A 16,623-nucleotide genomic window follows, 5' to 3' on the forward strand; every position below is an offset into this window, starting at 1 on the left:
GAATGGCTGTCTACAGTCACCATCATAACCCACAGTGAGAGTGTTTAGGAACAAAAGATTTTAGAATTTTGGAAATCTCCACTGTGCTGGAAGGAAGTCATGTATCTGATTGCTGCTGTCTGCATCATGATGAGTTTTTGGGAAGAAGTGGATAGTTTCTGTCCTTCTCAATGCACTTGCATTTATCACGGCAGAAGCGATGGCACTGGAACAAGGTAGGTTGTTTTTCATGGGAAATGTTAGGTCATCATCTAGCTGATGAGATTTGAATAGCAAACACTGCAGTGCAAATTGTGGCACTTCATTTAAATAGCAGATTATTACTAAACTGCATCGATATATCGGGGGAGGTGTTTGTATTTTTGCCGCAGCCTTCTTGTGAACAACATGTGTGGACCAGGGTAGGTTGCCATGAAATCTTAATATATAGTATACAGCAGTTAGATATCTGAAATGGCAGGGGAAAGAAATGTGCCCTGCAACACATACCTTTGAACAATGCCAGTGCTTTGAAGCCTAGCATCCATAGGCAGATGATAGAGAATTTTTTTCATTGCATATTTTTGTTGTACAATTAAACTGTCTAGCCAAGGGCAGCATTCTGCTGAAACCTAGCTGCTGTGTGGCATGGGGGGATGTTGGTGGCCCTCAGCACCTATTGGCACAATTCTGGGCAGAAAATAAAAAAAAAATGGTGCCAAAAGAATCCCTCTATTGTGCCAATTTTTGACATTTTTTCTGGCTTAGTCATTCAGTAGTGAAGCCTCATTTGACAATGGGAAAAATGAATATATTCTGAACCCTGTGAAAGCAGTTATGTGCACTAACTTTGCTGTTTTTCCCTTGGAAACACATAACTGGCAGGAGGGAGAGTGACGTAGCACTGAGTTCCCTGCTGTCAACAAATGAATGGGCAGGTTATTCTTCAGTTTCTGGGTATGGGCCAATTTTTCTAAATTGGTGCCAGGCAAATTTGGGAGGGGGGGTGTTGGTGGGTTTTGTGTCCCCACAACAGCTAGCTGCAGTTGTGATATGGACTATTTGCAGAAGCCTATTTCAACTTGTGGGTTTCCCCTCACTGGAGTCAGGCCAAGGACTTATTGTACATTTTATGCTCAGTTAATTGTACCCAGCTTGTGATGGAAAGCATGGATGGGTACAGTTGAGGTAAAAAAAAAACCCCCACAAAACAGATTTCCCCATTGTCAAAAAGAATGCTTTTAAACTGACAATTCAACACTCGAAGTAAAACTTCCCAGCTTCAGGGAAAATAATGAGAACATTGACATTTCCAGAGCATGTGAAAATCGTTGCCCTAGGACTTTGTTGCATTCCCCACCCCCACCCCCAGCCAGCTCTAAAGAACTATGAAAGTTTTGGTCTCATTTTTGTGCACTGCGTCTCATCTTTCCAAATGCACTGGCTGGAAAGAATAAAATGTGAAGTCAAGTCAAAACAGAAGTTTGAAAATCTTCCCTTCAGAAAATGCTTGTAAAGTCATATGCTGTTGTTCCTCAGGTACACACAGCCAGTGTTCCCTCTAAGCTGAGTTAGTGTGAGCTAGCTCACAGTTTCTTAGCCTCCAGCTCACACATTTTTGTCTTATCTCAGGAAGGATGGCTCCAGACCAAACTAATTTATGCAGTAGCCAGATCACTTGCTCACAACTTTGATGCCAGTAACTCACAAAGTAGAATTTTTGCTCACAAGAGTCCACAGCTTAGAGGGAGCATTGCACACGGCCATAGTTTTTATAGTGGCTCTTGTGTTTGCACAGAACTACTGTTAAGTTCCCCCCCCCCCAATTTCTTGAAATAATCCTATGGTGACCTCATTAGGATTTCTCTGGAGCAAGTGGGTTGAGACTCGCGGAATTAGTCTTTGTACACGGAACCTGCCATGTGTGCAGCTTCCATGGGAGGCCACTATAGCCTCCTAACCTTAGAGACCTATGTGGAGGCGGACAGCATAATCCTCAACAATATGTTGAGAAGATAAGATTTAATGCCTAGCTGTTGCTTAAAAGTGTGTTTTATTGCACTAGCAATAACAGATGTCTGGAGGATCTGGAACGCCCAGAGAAACATTTGTATGAAAATTGGATTTAACTGAGCTGCCTGCTGCCTGTGCTATTGAATTCCATGCTGGAACAGCAATCTCAGAACAGAGTGATAAAGGAAAGTAACAAGCAGATAATGTAGGCTGTGAGTCATGTAGAATGACTTGCTCGGTTATATGTTTTTTTAATTCTGCCATTCCTCCAAGGAATTTAGGATGGCACATAAGGTTCCTCTATTTTGTCCTCACAGTTCCTAGTCTGGCTCTATCCACTATACCACACTGTCTCTCTGGGTTCTTTTTCATATATCTATAGTCTGTTTTCACAGGAGACCCATGTTATTCTTTTGCTGGAAAACAAAAAAAGGAGTCCCATTAGCATGATAAAGGTGAATTCTTGCTTGTGGCATTTGGTAGGCTGAGTCCACACGAACGTTTATTTATGTTATTTATAGCCCGTCTTTCTCACTTGGACTCAAGGCGGATTACACAGAATGAGTGAATACAATCAGCAATATGGGACAGTCAATAAATAATGAATTAGGATCTGAGTTGTAGAACCAACCAGAAGTCTAAAAAATAGAACGGCAGCAAATCATAGGTGTTAACATGACACAAATGATGCAAAGTTTCATAATATGACCCAGTTTACAGCAAACTGCACATGGTAGTATAGACCACAGTCTCTAATAATTTATCCAAGTAACTTTGTGAAGTATTTTGTACAGTGCTACCATATTCGCTGTGTAGAAAAGCCCTCTTGAATAATTCTGTTCTGCATAACAACGTTTGAGTCCAGGGGCACCTTTAAGACCAGCAAAGTTTTATTAGAAGTATAAACGTCTGTGTACATGCACACTTCTTCAGATACAATGAAATGGGAATTACCAGTCCATACAAATAGGTAGAGGGTGAGCAGGAAATTAGCATACAGCATATTGAAGATGTTTAACAGATTCAAGGAACAAACAGGAATAACAAGCATAGTTTATACAGTTACCATTTGTTTGGGTTTAATTTGGGGAGAAACATAGTGAAGGAAATAAGTATGTCAGAATTGGAGATTGATGGGAAGAAGTATCCTTAATTCTGGAATACTGAGAGTAATTAACCAAGACCCTGCCATTACACTCCATCCATCTCCTCTCAAGCATGGAAGTGAGGTAACCTTACAGCATCTTCTTTGAAGTGGGGCCATTGGCTGTGTAGTTATCTCCCCTGTCCCCAGATCAGAGAAATACATTCCACTCCACCATTCCAAATTACATTACATTCTACTATTCATTACATTACAATAGTTCTGCATTGTTCGTGGAAATCCAGGAGAGTGGGAGCCTTCCTAACCTCCTCAGACAGGCCATTCTACAAGGTAGGGGCCACAACGGAGAAGGCATGTGTACAGGCAGTAGCCAATTTTGCCCATTTGTAGGTTGGCACCTGCAGCATGCAATAGCCAACCAATTACTCTAGAGGGCCAACAACAGGGTGTAAAGAACAAGGCTTTCCTATTAATATTGCCTTCTAGTGCTACATATGTAAGTGCCATTAAGTCACAACTGATTTATGGGGACCCCAGCAAGGGGCATTCAAAGCAAGGGAGGGGCAGGGTAAAAGTGAAACAAACAAACAAATAAATAAATGAAGGTATGCCATTGCCTTCCTTTTCAGAGCCTTCCTTGGTGGTTTTCCATCGAAAGTTCTAGCTCTGCTTAGCTTCTGAGATCTGTTGAGATCAACCTATATCACACTGCTTTCCCTATCATCCAGAGGTTTATTACCTCTGAGTGTAGAGGTTCCTTTTACTCACCATGGCTAGTAGCCACTGATAGACCTGTTCTCCATGAATCTGTCTAATCCCCTTTTAAAGCCATCTATGCTTGTAGCTATCATTATATCCTTTGGCATTGAATTCCACATTTTAATAACTTATTGGGTAAAGAATATTTCCTTTTGGTCAACCTGAATCTATTGCTCATCGACTTTGTTTGCCCATCGACCAAATTCTAGTATTTTGGGAGAGGGAGAAAAGCTCCCTCTAGCTACTTTCTCTACCCCATGTGTAATTTTATAAACTTATGCCATAGCTCCTCTCATCAGTCTTTTTTCTAAATTAAAAACCACTAATCATCTTGGTGATCCTCCTCTGCACATTTTCCCAGCAGATAATTAAGATTTACTTTAATGGAAATAAGCAACATTCTTTAAAATCAAGCAGGTTCTGGAGAGGGAGCATAAATTTTTTAGAAATAAATGAATGGATGGCCTGTGGCCACCCTTCTATAATGAATAAAAACAGGCTCTGTCACACTTAGGGTTGCCAGCTCCAGGTTGGGAAATATCTGGAGATTTGGGGGGCATAGCCTGAGGGGGGTGGGGTTTGGGGAGGGGAGGGACTTCAGTGGGGGTGTAATGCCATAGAGTCCACCTTCCAAAGCAGCCATTTTCTCCAGGTGAATCAGAGACCAGATTTAATCCCAGATTTCCAGTCACCACCTGGAGGTTGGCAACCATAAACTAATTCTATGTGCCCGAATGTGTTCATAAGGAGAAACATACAGAGAAGTAGTAGCTTCTAAGAATGCTGAGCTGTATTTTGTTCCTTATATTCATACAGCATGGAGCTTATGTTTGTTATTTCTTGTAATAAACTGGGCCTTGGTTATACAGGAATTACTAGCAAGGCTTTTGTGCCACAGATATTAGTGTACTGGCCACCAAATCTTATTCTTGACCATGAAGGTTCCCCTATAAGTGCTGGGAGATAGGTGGGTAGGAATTTGGGATTCCCAGCTCTCTGGTTCTATGACAATGAAAACTGATTCCATAGTCACTATATTACAATGAAGAATGAATCTGCCTTCTAGTTCTAAAACAAGTATATACTCACTTTGTATTTCACATTCCACTTATGAAGAAAAGCGTTTATTTTTCTCATTATGTGCATTTCTTCAAAATATCAACTTCCTTATTTGGGAGGTAGTCATAGAGAGGCAAGTCATTCTTCTAAGATGCCTGGCCAATTATATCCCTATGCCTACTTCATTTTTGGAGTTCTCGTTTCATCCTTTGAAGATGTCTTTTGCTAATTCAGTGTCTTTAATCCTGAGGCAATGCTAGCACTGTTCTTTAAGTAAGCAAAGTCACTGAGTGGCCAAAGAAACACATAAATCAACCAAAGCCACATTTCAAAGTCTATATGTAGGGGACATACATACACAGTTGTTGTAACTTGTTTACAGTTTGTGACACAGGACCTTCTTGAGACAAAGACTTTTAAACTGGCTTCTCTCTTCAGCAGTGAAAACTGTTAAGAATGGCAAACAATGTTGTGCAGCAAGGTGTGGTTCCCTTGCACCAAGTCTTTACTGCTAAGTTGTTCAACAGATTCAACATCATTACAGCCCCAGCCTTCTAGTTTCTAAAGGGTTTGTTTAAGACAGACTGCAATATAAAGGGCCAAACGTTGCTTACCAGCCTTTATTAGTGGAGACTGACACAGTGGGCAAAACCAGCAGAGTAACAGTTCTCTCTTTGTTTGCTATTAGGTCTGTGCTGTGTAATGATCCTGATATGTTTGAGATCCCTGTAAATGTTCCTGTGGACACCGTAAAACTACGCATAGAAAAGACAGTGATACGAAAGATTCCAACAGAAGCCTTTTACTACTTGGTGGATCTGAAATACTTGTGGCTCACCTATAACAGTTTGGCTAGCATTGACACCAGCAGCTTTTATAATTTAAAGCAGTTGCATGAGTTGCGTCTTGATGGGAATTTGCTGTCAAGTTTCCCTTGGGAATCTTTGGCCGAAATGCCCAATTTACGAACTCTTGATTTGCACAACAATAAAGTGACTAGCATTCCGGCTGAGGCCGGAAGATATCTGAGAAACCTCACTTACCTAGACGTATCCAGCAACAAATTAACCACCTTGCCATCAGACCTCATGGATATTTGGCCTCCTTTTTCTGAAGCAGCATCACCAAGATACATCGATTCAACCAGCCAGAGGGTCATATTAGGTAAGCCTGTAAAACTTTGGATTTCTTCCTTTGAATTTTGCCAGCTAATGAGTCTCTTGGGAAATCCTGGGCCTATGGGATGACTGCCCACTTTCTTCCGCTGTTGAAAAAGAGTGCTGGCCATATTGTTATATTTGCCCAGTTGGGTTGGATCCTACTGCTCTGTAGGGTTGCCAAGTGTACTCGGAGCGGGGGAGCGTTGCCGGGCTCCGGGAGCTCGCGGTGAGCGTGTGAGCGCGTGTGTGAAGCGTGTGCACACTGGCAGCACGTCACATGAAGTGACGTGCTACGTGCTCACATTGGGGGCGTGGCCCAGATCGTCGGGGGGAAAACCAAGCTGCTGGTGACGCAGATTCGGGGGCGGAGTTCCCCCCGGGGCCCAATTCCGCCGCGGCGGAAATCGGGCCTCCAAAGCGGGGGGATTCCCTGCCCCCCGGGCCCATTTGGCAACCCTACTGCTCTGCCAGCACTCTACTGAACCACCAGCCTGAGTTTGAAGGCTTCCTCTAGTCTAAGGAGACTTTCTCCATCTTAAGTGGTTCTTTGGTTGGAAAAAGTACTACATAAGTTGGGAAAAGGGTCCTTAGAGGATGGGTGGATCCGCCCCTGTTGTTGTTGTTGTTGTTGATTATTTTTGTTGTTGTTCAGTCGCACAGTCGAGTCCGACTCTTCGCGACCTCATGGACCAGATCACGCAGTTACCATTGATGATGATACATTAATAATAATAATTTATTTAGTACATCTTTATTGTGCTCTTGCTCTAAGGATGGCACTTATCTCAGAATAACATATATTATTCACTTTTTTATCCTTGCAACAGTTGGATGTGGAGGTTAGGCTGAGTTCTTGACCAAAGGTCACCCAGTGAACTTCATGGTAGAATGGGGATTTGAACTTGTAGTCCCATAGAGCCTGGCCTGAACCTCTAACCACTATACCACACTGGCTCTCAGTCTTCTTCTCATGCAAACTGGGTATCTTAACCCTAGACTGTAAGCATAAACCATGTAGTTGAAGAGGTTTTGTATATCATTGTTCTATAATGGTCTGTGGTGGACCCCATGATTCCTACAGTTCATTTTAATTATTTCATTAATACCCTGCCTTGGTCCTCAAGAGGGACCCAAAGAGGCTTTCATCCTTCTCCTCTCCTCCATTTTATCCTCACAACAAGCCTCTGAGGTAGGTTAAGTGGAGAGTGTGTGACTGGCCCAAGGGAATTTGAACCAGGGTCTCTGAGATCCTGGTCTCTAGCCACTCTAAGCACTGCGCCACAAAAATGAAAAATCAATAGAGGGCACTGTTCTTTTAGAATCTGAACTGAACAACAATTTTGTCTGTATCCCATGTTTAGAGGACTTTAAATGTTTTCTGTTCAGTGGCAGCGTGATTATTCTCTCCAACTGCCTTCTCATAATTCACTTATTTTGCTTATTTGGACCCTTTCAACTGAACCCAGCAAATAATGATTTCCCCATCACCGCTGCTAATAAGGAATCAATATTAAGTGCAATCCTTGCAAATTTATGTGTCTTTGCATACACCTTTAGAAATGTTCTTTCCTAGAAAGTTCATTCCCCTGGTAAGGGGAGCGGTGGCACAGTAGGTATATCCCACTGTCTTAACATCCGAACTGTGTCAGTTCGAGCCCCGCGCTGGTGTGAGCAGCCAACCTGTCGTCCCCAGCTCATCGTCCACCCAGCGATTCGAAAGCCTCGGCGAGTGGATAAAAGGGGACCCGGAAGGCGGAAGAATCTACTCAGCTAAGAAAAATCCCTGCAGTGGGATGCTCCGGCCAGGCGGTGGCAGTGTGGCGATGCAGCTGTTCGGAACATGACTGAGTCAAGCCAGAAACGTTTCCACCGGGCAGTACGGCGTGTGCAACTTAAATGAATTATATGTTGTCTTCCCTATCCCCTATGAAAAACATTGTTAGTCCCCTGTCTAAAGAGTAACTGTAAATCACTTTGAGCCCACTTGTGGGGAAAGCGATTAATAAATCAAAAGCATTATTATTATTATTTATTATTCATTTCTACTTCTCCAATAAAGATCAACAGCAGTTTGGGAAGTAGCCAATTTCCCATGCAGTATTTCAGACCCAGAAGGTAATGTCGCACACATTCCCCTGTTAAGACCCCAATTATTCACTTAACTGGGAACACAACAACCCCACCGTGCTCTTCTACTGCTGGTAGGCTTTTCAGAAAGGGTGGAAGAATCTGTAGATTTGTTGATAGGCGAAGACTTCTCATGTCGTTCTCCCTCCTTCTGAGACCCTCTTGAAAAGTGTCCCCTGGTAAGAAGACTACTCACTGAGCAGGGGACATGGAAACTGGCTCCATTGCTCTATATCATGCCCCACCCTGACCATGAACATATAAACAAGGCTTCATATAAACAAGGCTTCATCTTATTTACTTTCCAAACCATTGAAGAAGAAGAAGAAGAGATTGGATTTATATCCCACCCTTCACTACCCAAAGGTGTCTCAGAGCGGCTTACAAACTCCTTTCCCTTCCCCTCCCCACAACAGATACCCTGTGAGGTAGGTGGGGCTGAGAGAACTCTTGACAGAAACTGTTCTTTTTCAAGAACAGCTGTGCCAGAGTTATGGCTTGCCCAAGATCATCCAGCCAGGTGCAAGTGGAGGAGTGGGGAATCAAACCCATTTCTCCCAGATTAGAGTCCGCGCACTTAACCACTACACCAAACTTGCTGTGGAAACATTTTATTTATTTCCTTACTATATTTATAGTTTGTCTTTATCATTAAGACTCAAGGCAGGTTACAGAGTAAAAGCAATGTGCTCATACAGCGCAAAATGTCCAATGAACAATGCTATAGTACAAAATTTCTAAAACAACCTGAGCAACAAACTGCCTAAGGCCAGGTATACAATAAGCAGCACGGCAAGTGAGATTACAAAGGTAGAGAACAATGCAGAATAATACCTAGAATAACAATTGCAATATATGTAATCCTATTCCATTATAATGGCAGCCTCCTGAACTGTTCCATTCTGCTACAATTCTAATCTCTTCTTTAAAATGCCCTCCTGAACATTACTGTTTTGCACAGGCTGTGGGTGATAGAGGTGTGGGAACCTTCCTGACCTTGTTCTGTACAGTGGGAGCTACCGCAGAGAATGTGTGAGAATGGGCAGTTGCCAATCATACCCATTGGTAGGGTGGCAGCTTCAGTTGGCAATGCTGAGATGAGTGAAGACATTATAGGTATGTTTTGTCTTTATCTTCTTCTGTTGTAATTGCTGCATGTGTCAAGTGGACAGTGACATATGCTAAAGATGGATACATGCTGGAAGAAAAGTTATTTTTAGACTCTTCAGCACAAGCTCCTCAGAATGTTACCAGGTCAGAAAATAGAGCACGAGGATGATTAGTAGCAGGCTGCTAAAAAATGTCCGCACAGCATACTCCTCCTGGGTAATAAACACAGATTCTGATAGGATACCAGTTACTGGGCAAATGTTTGCATCCTATCCCAATCAAGTTGTTTCTGACAAGTTGGATCCTAAAAGATGAAAACATTCTGCTGCTGTACTCTTAAGTGCATAGTGGAAGTGCTGGCAAGACTACAAGTGTACTATTTTTCTATTCAAGGTTTGCAGGACAACCCATGGTATTGTGACTGCCGGATTTCAAAGCTCATTGAATTTTCCAAAATTGTGGATACCACAGTCGTGCTTTTGGATCCTTTTGTGGCTTGTAGTGGACCTGAGAGCCTGGCTGGAATCTTGTTTCAAAGAGCAGAGCTGGAACAGTGTTTAAAACCATCAGTAATGACTTCAGCAACAAAGATTACCTCACCTCTGGGAAGCAATGTTCTGCTACGCTGTGATGCAACAGGATATCCCACTCCTCAACTTACCTGGGTTAGATCAGACAACATACAAGTAAACTATACAGGTATTTAGCCATTCTTAAGGGGAGAAATGTGGGTGGACAGAAGTGGGGCTCTACTTCATGTTTAGAGACGAACTGTTGAATACTCCAACCAGCAACGGAAAACCCTTAATGCCATGCACTCTTGCCAGAGATGTTCTAAAGGTTTCCCTTGCTTGAAAGCTAGTTGAATGTGACTCTAGGGGGTGGTGCTTATCTCCATTTCCAAGCCGAAGAGCCAGCACAGTCCAAAAGACATTTCCGTGGTCATGTGGCTAGCATGACTAAACGCATGGAATGCTGTTACCTTCCCACTGAAGTGGTACCTATTTATCTACTTGCGATTTCTTGCTTTCGAACTGCTAGGATGGCAGGAGCTGGGACCAGAGAGGGGAGCTCACTCCGTCATGCGGCACTCGGGTCTCGAACTGCTGAGCTACAGACTTTCTGGTCTGCCGCTTAAGTGTCTTAACCTCTGAGCCACCGTGGCCAGAGATGTTCTAGGTTTAGTCCAAATTTTATGAAAACAGATTTATCTATCTGTTATATTTTCATCCACCACACAAAGTAGTTTTGAAATGGAGGGAACTTTCAGAAGACGGTTGGGATAGGGTCTGGGTGGGTAAGTAGTCCTATTGTCCAAAGTAAACTAGTAAAAAATCCTATATAGTGTACTGTGGCAAGCTTTATAGTTCACTGAATCCTGGCATTTGAATATCAGTAATTGCTGTGGTTCGCAGATATTTCTAAACTTTTTAATTTTTTTAAAAAAATTATTCGGTAAAGTTTCTAAGTTTATCACTACTGCAGCCACCCCATTAAGGATATATTAATTAATTTATATGAATTACAAATTATCACTGTAAATAGTATCCTAGAAGAGATATTCCATTTGGGGAGTAAGAGAAGAGCCAATATCTCTTCTAGGATGGCACCCTCCACAGGCTTCTTTTGCAAAAGGACTTGTATTTAATATGTAACTTAAAAATATTATCCCCCAATTAATTGAATATTCTTCCCTTTTTAATCAAGTTAACCAATTAATTGACTAAATGTTGCAGTTCAATTTATTCTAACGACTGTCATAACAATAAAAAATATTCCAAGCAAGTATACCTCCATACAGTACTTTCCTTTGGAATTTGTAACATATTAGTAACCTGGAAGGATCTCTGGAACAGCGTGATCACTACCCTTCCATGTTTAAAGTAGGCCAAACTAGCCTGTGTTGAGTAAGAATTACACCTAAGTGACAAGTAGGCTGGCTTACCATTCCCCAGGTGGGGGTGGGGAATCCCCTGCTTTCACGGGCTCCTGCCCTTTGGCGTCCAGCTGGCTGGTGGGAGGAAATCCCCCCTCAACATGATTTCATATGTGATGCGCTGATGTCACCCAGAAGTGATGTCAGCACGTTGGTAACATGGGGGGGGTGACACTCTGATTTTGGGGCAAAACTCTGTGGTTTGAGGGTGATTTTACTATAGAGTTTTGCTCAAAAATCAGAGTGGTGAGTCTGGTAGCTGTGTCAGGGAGCCTTGTTGAATTTCTGGCCGGCTGTGACTTTTGCCCTGTATAATTCTGCCCCATTTTTGTAACTTTTCTCCTATTTACTTACTTGCTATAACATTAGCTTAATAAACCAGTTCTTGTTCACTTTGCTTGGTTTCCTTATGCCACAAATTTGGCCATGCATCAGGACAAGCCCTGACTAAAGAGGGGGTTGCTTGGGGGCCAGAGAGGGTGCTCTGGGCCCTCTCCAACAAAGCCCTAGAACCAGCGTGGTGGCAGATAGTAAAGGCCCTCAGCCTGCTGCAGGCCTGAAGGGAGCAGAGGGCAAATAGGATGTGTATGGGGAGGGATAGTTCTGTGGAAGGGCTGTCCTGCCTGCCGCAACCCACATGGCCCCGCATCATCCTGTGACAGTTTATAAATTAGAGTTGATTCTAAACCTATCACTTTCTCTCTACTGAATGGAGAGGGGTGTGCCAAAGCCATAGTTTGCTTAGGGTGCCCAAAACCCTTGGGTCAGCCCTGCCTAAGAAAGAGATGCCTGCCGTTTGATATATTTGTTCAGAGTGCAAGATATATGGTTCCTTTTTTGTGTTCAGTTAATCATTCTGTCATGCATTTCTTTCTTTTCCAGTTATTCAAGAAAGTCCAGGAGAAGGTGTTCGGTGGTCCATTATTAGTCTGACCGGCATTTCTTACAGGGATGCTGGTGACTACAGGTGTAAGGCCAAGAATTTAGCTGGACAGTCGGAAGCTTCTGTTACAGTCACCGTTGTTGGTGTTGTCACCACAACACTGTCTCCACAAAAGTATGGGAAGAAGACTGAGGCAGAGCCTCAAAACACAACAGAGGAAGATATCAAACTAGAATCCTTAAACACAACCACCTTTCCTCCTACAACATCGACTCTTCCCGCAACGACAACAGCAATGGCTACAACTGAAGGCCTTACCACAGAAAGCGCCACTGTCAAAAAACAGGCCAAGTCTATCCCTGATGGAAGAAAGAATTCCAAGGCAACTGGAATCAATGGAAACAACAAGCAGGCGGATGGTGTTGATAAGAAAGAGGAGGGTGCAGGAACAGCCACTGAGCAAACAGTTGCAGTAAAAAACCTAAGAGTGATCCCTGAAACGGATGAAAGAGTAACCTTAACGTGGAAAACTGTCAATGCCACGAGCAGCTCTGCTCTGACTGTATTATACTCCAAGTATGGGGAGAAAGACATGCTGCCACTGAGCATAGATCCCAGCAAAAACAAAATCACAATCGATGGCCTGGAGCCCAGCATACAATATATGGCCTGTGTCTGCCCCAAAGGGATTCCACCCACAAAAGACCAATGCATCGTTTTCTCCACTAATGGAACTGGTCTTGAAGAGGAGTCTCAGATTTCCATTTTGCTGGTGGCTGGTGGTGTGGCCTGTGTGATTATTTTACCGTTGATATTTTTCTTACTATATAAAGTCTTAAAGCTTCACAGGAAGCCAAAATCCACTAGGGAAGCTGACCTTGCTAAAGAGACCTATGTCAAATTTGAAACCCTTTCCCTTAAACCGCGGTCTGTGGGTGCAGGTGGAGAACTCTGGGCTCGGAGGAACACTGGGGAGTCAGAAAGGCTCCTTCTTTGCTCTCGGTCAAGTATGGACTCTCAGATGACCTTCAAAAGTGATGGTTCAAGGTCAGAGTACTTCTGCTGACTCTGGATATTCAGTGAACATTCTGAAGGTTCCTTTGGGGAGGAAATGTAACTTCAGTTGTGTGTGATGCTGGACCAGTGCCAGTCATAGAAAAAAACCCACAATAAATACAACATGGAGTAGAAATCAAAGACTCTTTTGGTGGGATGTGGCAAAAGACAGGGAACAGATGCCTCTTTCAAAAATGAACATTTTGTGACTCTGTGATTTTGAAGCAACTCTGCCTGATTTATATTCTAATATCTTTTTATTCATTTGCTATTTTTTAAATATTTTGTGAACAAAATGTACCTTGTACCTATACGTTGCTTTGTTTTTTACACATTATCTTTAGGTAGGGTAGATCTTGACATCCAGTTTTTGCTCAGATGAATTGCTAGACTGCTGTGCCTGAATATATGAAATCACAAATACAGCAGTGCTTCATAGTATATTAAAGTCCATTGAAACTGATGGGCTCTCATTTATTCATTTTGTTCTGAACTTTGGCTAAGACATTGTTGATGACCACATAATAAGAATGTGGTCCAAATGGTGGCATACATTTTATGACCCACGACTGTGATATGTAGTTAACCAAGGCTCAACTTACCTAAAATTCTTGGATTTTTCAGTTGCTTGTGGGAAATGATACATAAGCAGTTTACAGTGGATATATTTGGAAGAGGCTTTATCTGCAACACGACTTTAAGGTAAGATATTGTGCATAATTTTTAGGGTCTTTTTTACAAACAAATGTGTTACTGTGTAGAAGTATGAGGCAGCCACAGCAGGTTTTACCTTCGACACAATGTCTAGAAATCCAGGGTAGAAAAAAGAATATAAGAAGAAGCCATGCTTGATCTGACCCAAGAGTCAATATATAACTTTGGAGTCGTCTTAAATAATATTTACACAGATTAAATTTTCATGTGGGATCCAAACTTCCCTCCTGCTCTTTTGTATAGTGCTGTTGAACCACTTTACAACTTTACAATTAAAAATGGTGTAACATTGTAAGTGCTCTGCTAAACCATTCTAGAATAAATCACAGTCCTGGGGTCCTAAAAGTCCAGTCATAAACTGATGTTTGGTACTGAGTAAATTTCCGCTTTCATAGCTTGCATTGGAACCTCTTGTATAAAAAGGCAATACATTCAGTGAACAAGTGTTAGGGAATGTGAGCCTCATAGATAAGATAACTGGCTTGTCTAGGGAAGAAGAACAAGCAAGAACCAGTGCAATATCTATGCTGTTGCTTTGCTGGCTTATAGGGAATGTGAGCCTCATAGATAACTGGCTTGTCTAGGGAAGAACAAGCAATATCTATGCTGTTGCTTTGCTGGCTTCATAAGACTGGTCAGAGGCTAGCATCCTTAATGGTGCCTTCCAGTGCCCATTATTCCCAACTTTATCCTTCCTGTTATTTATTCCTTATACCAGCTTATAACACTTCACCTGATTTTATTTTTCTAATATAACTGGGTAGGATCCAGCACTCTGTAAATGAAGCAAGTTCACAGAAATTATTTTTACCGTTTTCCCCTACCTCCAGCACACCACCCCTTGAAAAGGCACAGTTGAAGGTAATGGGATTTTTTTTATACAAGAAAAAGCCAATAAATATATTGAAGACAGTTTGTAGAAGCGTTGGATCCAACTCACTAGGACTTGATTGTGTGTGCCTTTATGAGTAATACATTTTGCATGTTATGTGTTTATACCATAGGAGCAGCATAAGATGTTTGAAGAAAGAAGCATGGACTTGAATGTTACTAACACAGGGGACTCCACTGGATGTGGTACTTGGCTGGTTGAAGTCTTGTAAAGGAATACTGGCCCAAGAACCTCAGAATATTTTCTTGGGTTGAAGCCGTGGAAATAAATATGGTACTTTGGCTGGGTTAAATAATGTTGTAGTCAAGATATTACTAAGCCTTTCCTTTTGTAAACAATACGAATGCAGAATCATACATGTGAAGAAGTCGGTGGCTTGTGGTTAGCATGTGAGGAAGTGGGTGGCTTGTGGATAACACTTGAAGACAATTTGCGTGTTAGCCAGACTACTAGCTTATGACAAAACTGCCCAGCCAATGATGGTCAAAGAAAGCTTAACCACATGTGGTAGTAAATGTTCTTTTGAAGAATGAAGTGGCTGCTGGGGAATGTGTGTATGAAGTGGAGGAGCTGGGGACTGATGGAGACAAAGGGAATCATACTACAGAAGCTGCTGAGCGTTCCTGTTCTGAAGTCTCTGTTGGCTGTGGTTTTGTTTCAGGAACCTCTCTTCCCTCTAGCACTTCCCATTCGTCATTTTCCCCTCTTGTAAACATGTACAAAGTGGATTTCTACAACTTGCCTGAAACTTTCAGTACTTTCTCCTAGGACAACCAATAAAAGAAATGAATGGTCACTTGATAGGTTTGTGTCTTTAGCAAAGGCAGCTACAGTCATAAAGGGTAATTAATAGTTCTAAGCAATGGGATAGATTCTCTTGCATCAAGGGGAAGGCTCTTGTGCTGAGGGATGGTGCTTTTGTGAGTGGACTTGGCTCCATAGGACACTGGTAGCCTAGGGATCAACCTACTACCTCTTCATATAAGTAGTTAAATACTCGCAGGAACACAGCGGTTCTTTCTCTGGAGAGAAAAGCAAAGCGAGATCAAATTTTTGCAAAATTCGGATTGTGTTGATATTTTGACATTTGTACTTTGAAATCAGAAATGTATCTATTTGTTTAGAAAATTTCTATGTCACTTGTCCAGGGAGCCTGCTTGTAGTTTACAAAATAAAACATAATAAACATAAAACATTATAAAAGTTACTAAAACCCAGCAGCGAATAAAACAACAGAAAACATGGAACAAAAAATGGGTTCTAAACAGGCTCAAAACCAGTTATAAAATGATTTTTCAAAGAAAACTCCCTCTTATTTGAAAGCCTGGGTAAGCAGAAACTTTTTGGTGTGGCACCTACAAGAAAGTACTGTAGGTGCCAAGTGAGTTTCAAAGGTGAGTTTCCTCAGGCGAGATGCAACCACTGAAATAGTTCTGTCTCTGGTCACCACCTGCCACACCTCCGAAGGCAGGGACACAGGGAGCAGGCCTTGTGAAAAAGGTTTTAGCTTCTGGGCCAGACAATAATGGAGGAAGCAGACATTCAAGTACTCTGGTCTCAAGCCATTATTAGGGCTTTAAAGCTAAGAACCAGTGCTTTGAATTGGGCTCAGAAACAGATGGGTAGCCAGTGTTGAATTTTTAGCACAGGAGTGATAACAATCCCCTATCACCTCCCTGACAATAGCCTGGTGGCTGCATTTTGGACCAATTAAAGTTTTTGGACCATTTTCAAAGACAGCCCCACTCAGACCACATTGTAGTAATCTAACTTGGATATAATCAGAGCATGGCTCATGTTACTGCATATTGGTCAATATATTACCAGAAA

General features: G+C 42.2%; 1 protein-coding gene across 1 annotated transcript; it reads left to right on the plus strand.

The window, feature by feature from the left end:
• Positions 1–99: 99 nt before the first annotated feature.
• LRIT3 (leucine-rich repeat, immunoglobulin-like and transmembrane domains 3) lies at positions 100–13,197 on the plus strand. Its single transcript, XM_015426273.1, has 4 exons — positions 100–215; positions 5,604–6,079; positions 9,706–10,011; positions 12,131–13,197. The coding sequence occupies exons 1-4, from the start codon at positions 100–102 to the stop codon at positions 13,195–13,197; spliced, it is 1,965 nt and encodes a 654-aa protein (XP_015281759.1).
• The last annotated feature ends 3,426 nt before the right edge of the window (positions 13,198–16,623 follow it).

The sequence above is a fragment of the Gekko japonicus genome, unplaced genomic scaffold (genome assembly GCF_001447785.1).
Source record: "Gekko japonicus isolate JY-2015 unplaced genomic scaffold, Gekko_japonicus_V1.1 scaffold173, whole genome shotgun sequence".
NCBI lineage: Eukaryota > Metazoa > Chordata > Lepidosauria > Squamata > Gekkonidae > Gekko > Gekko japonicus.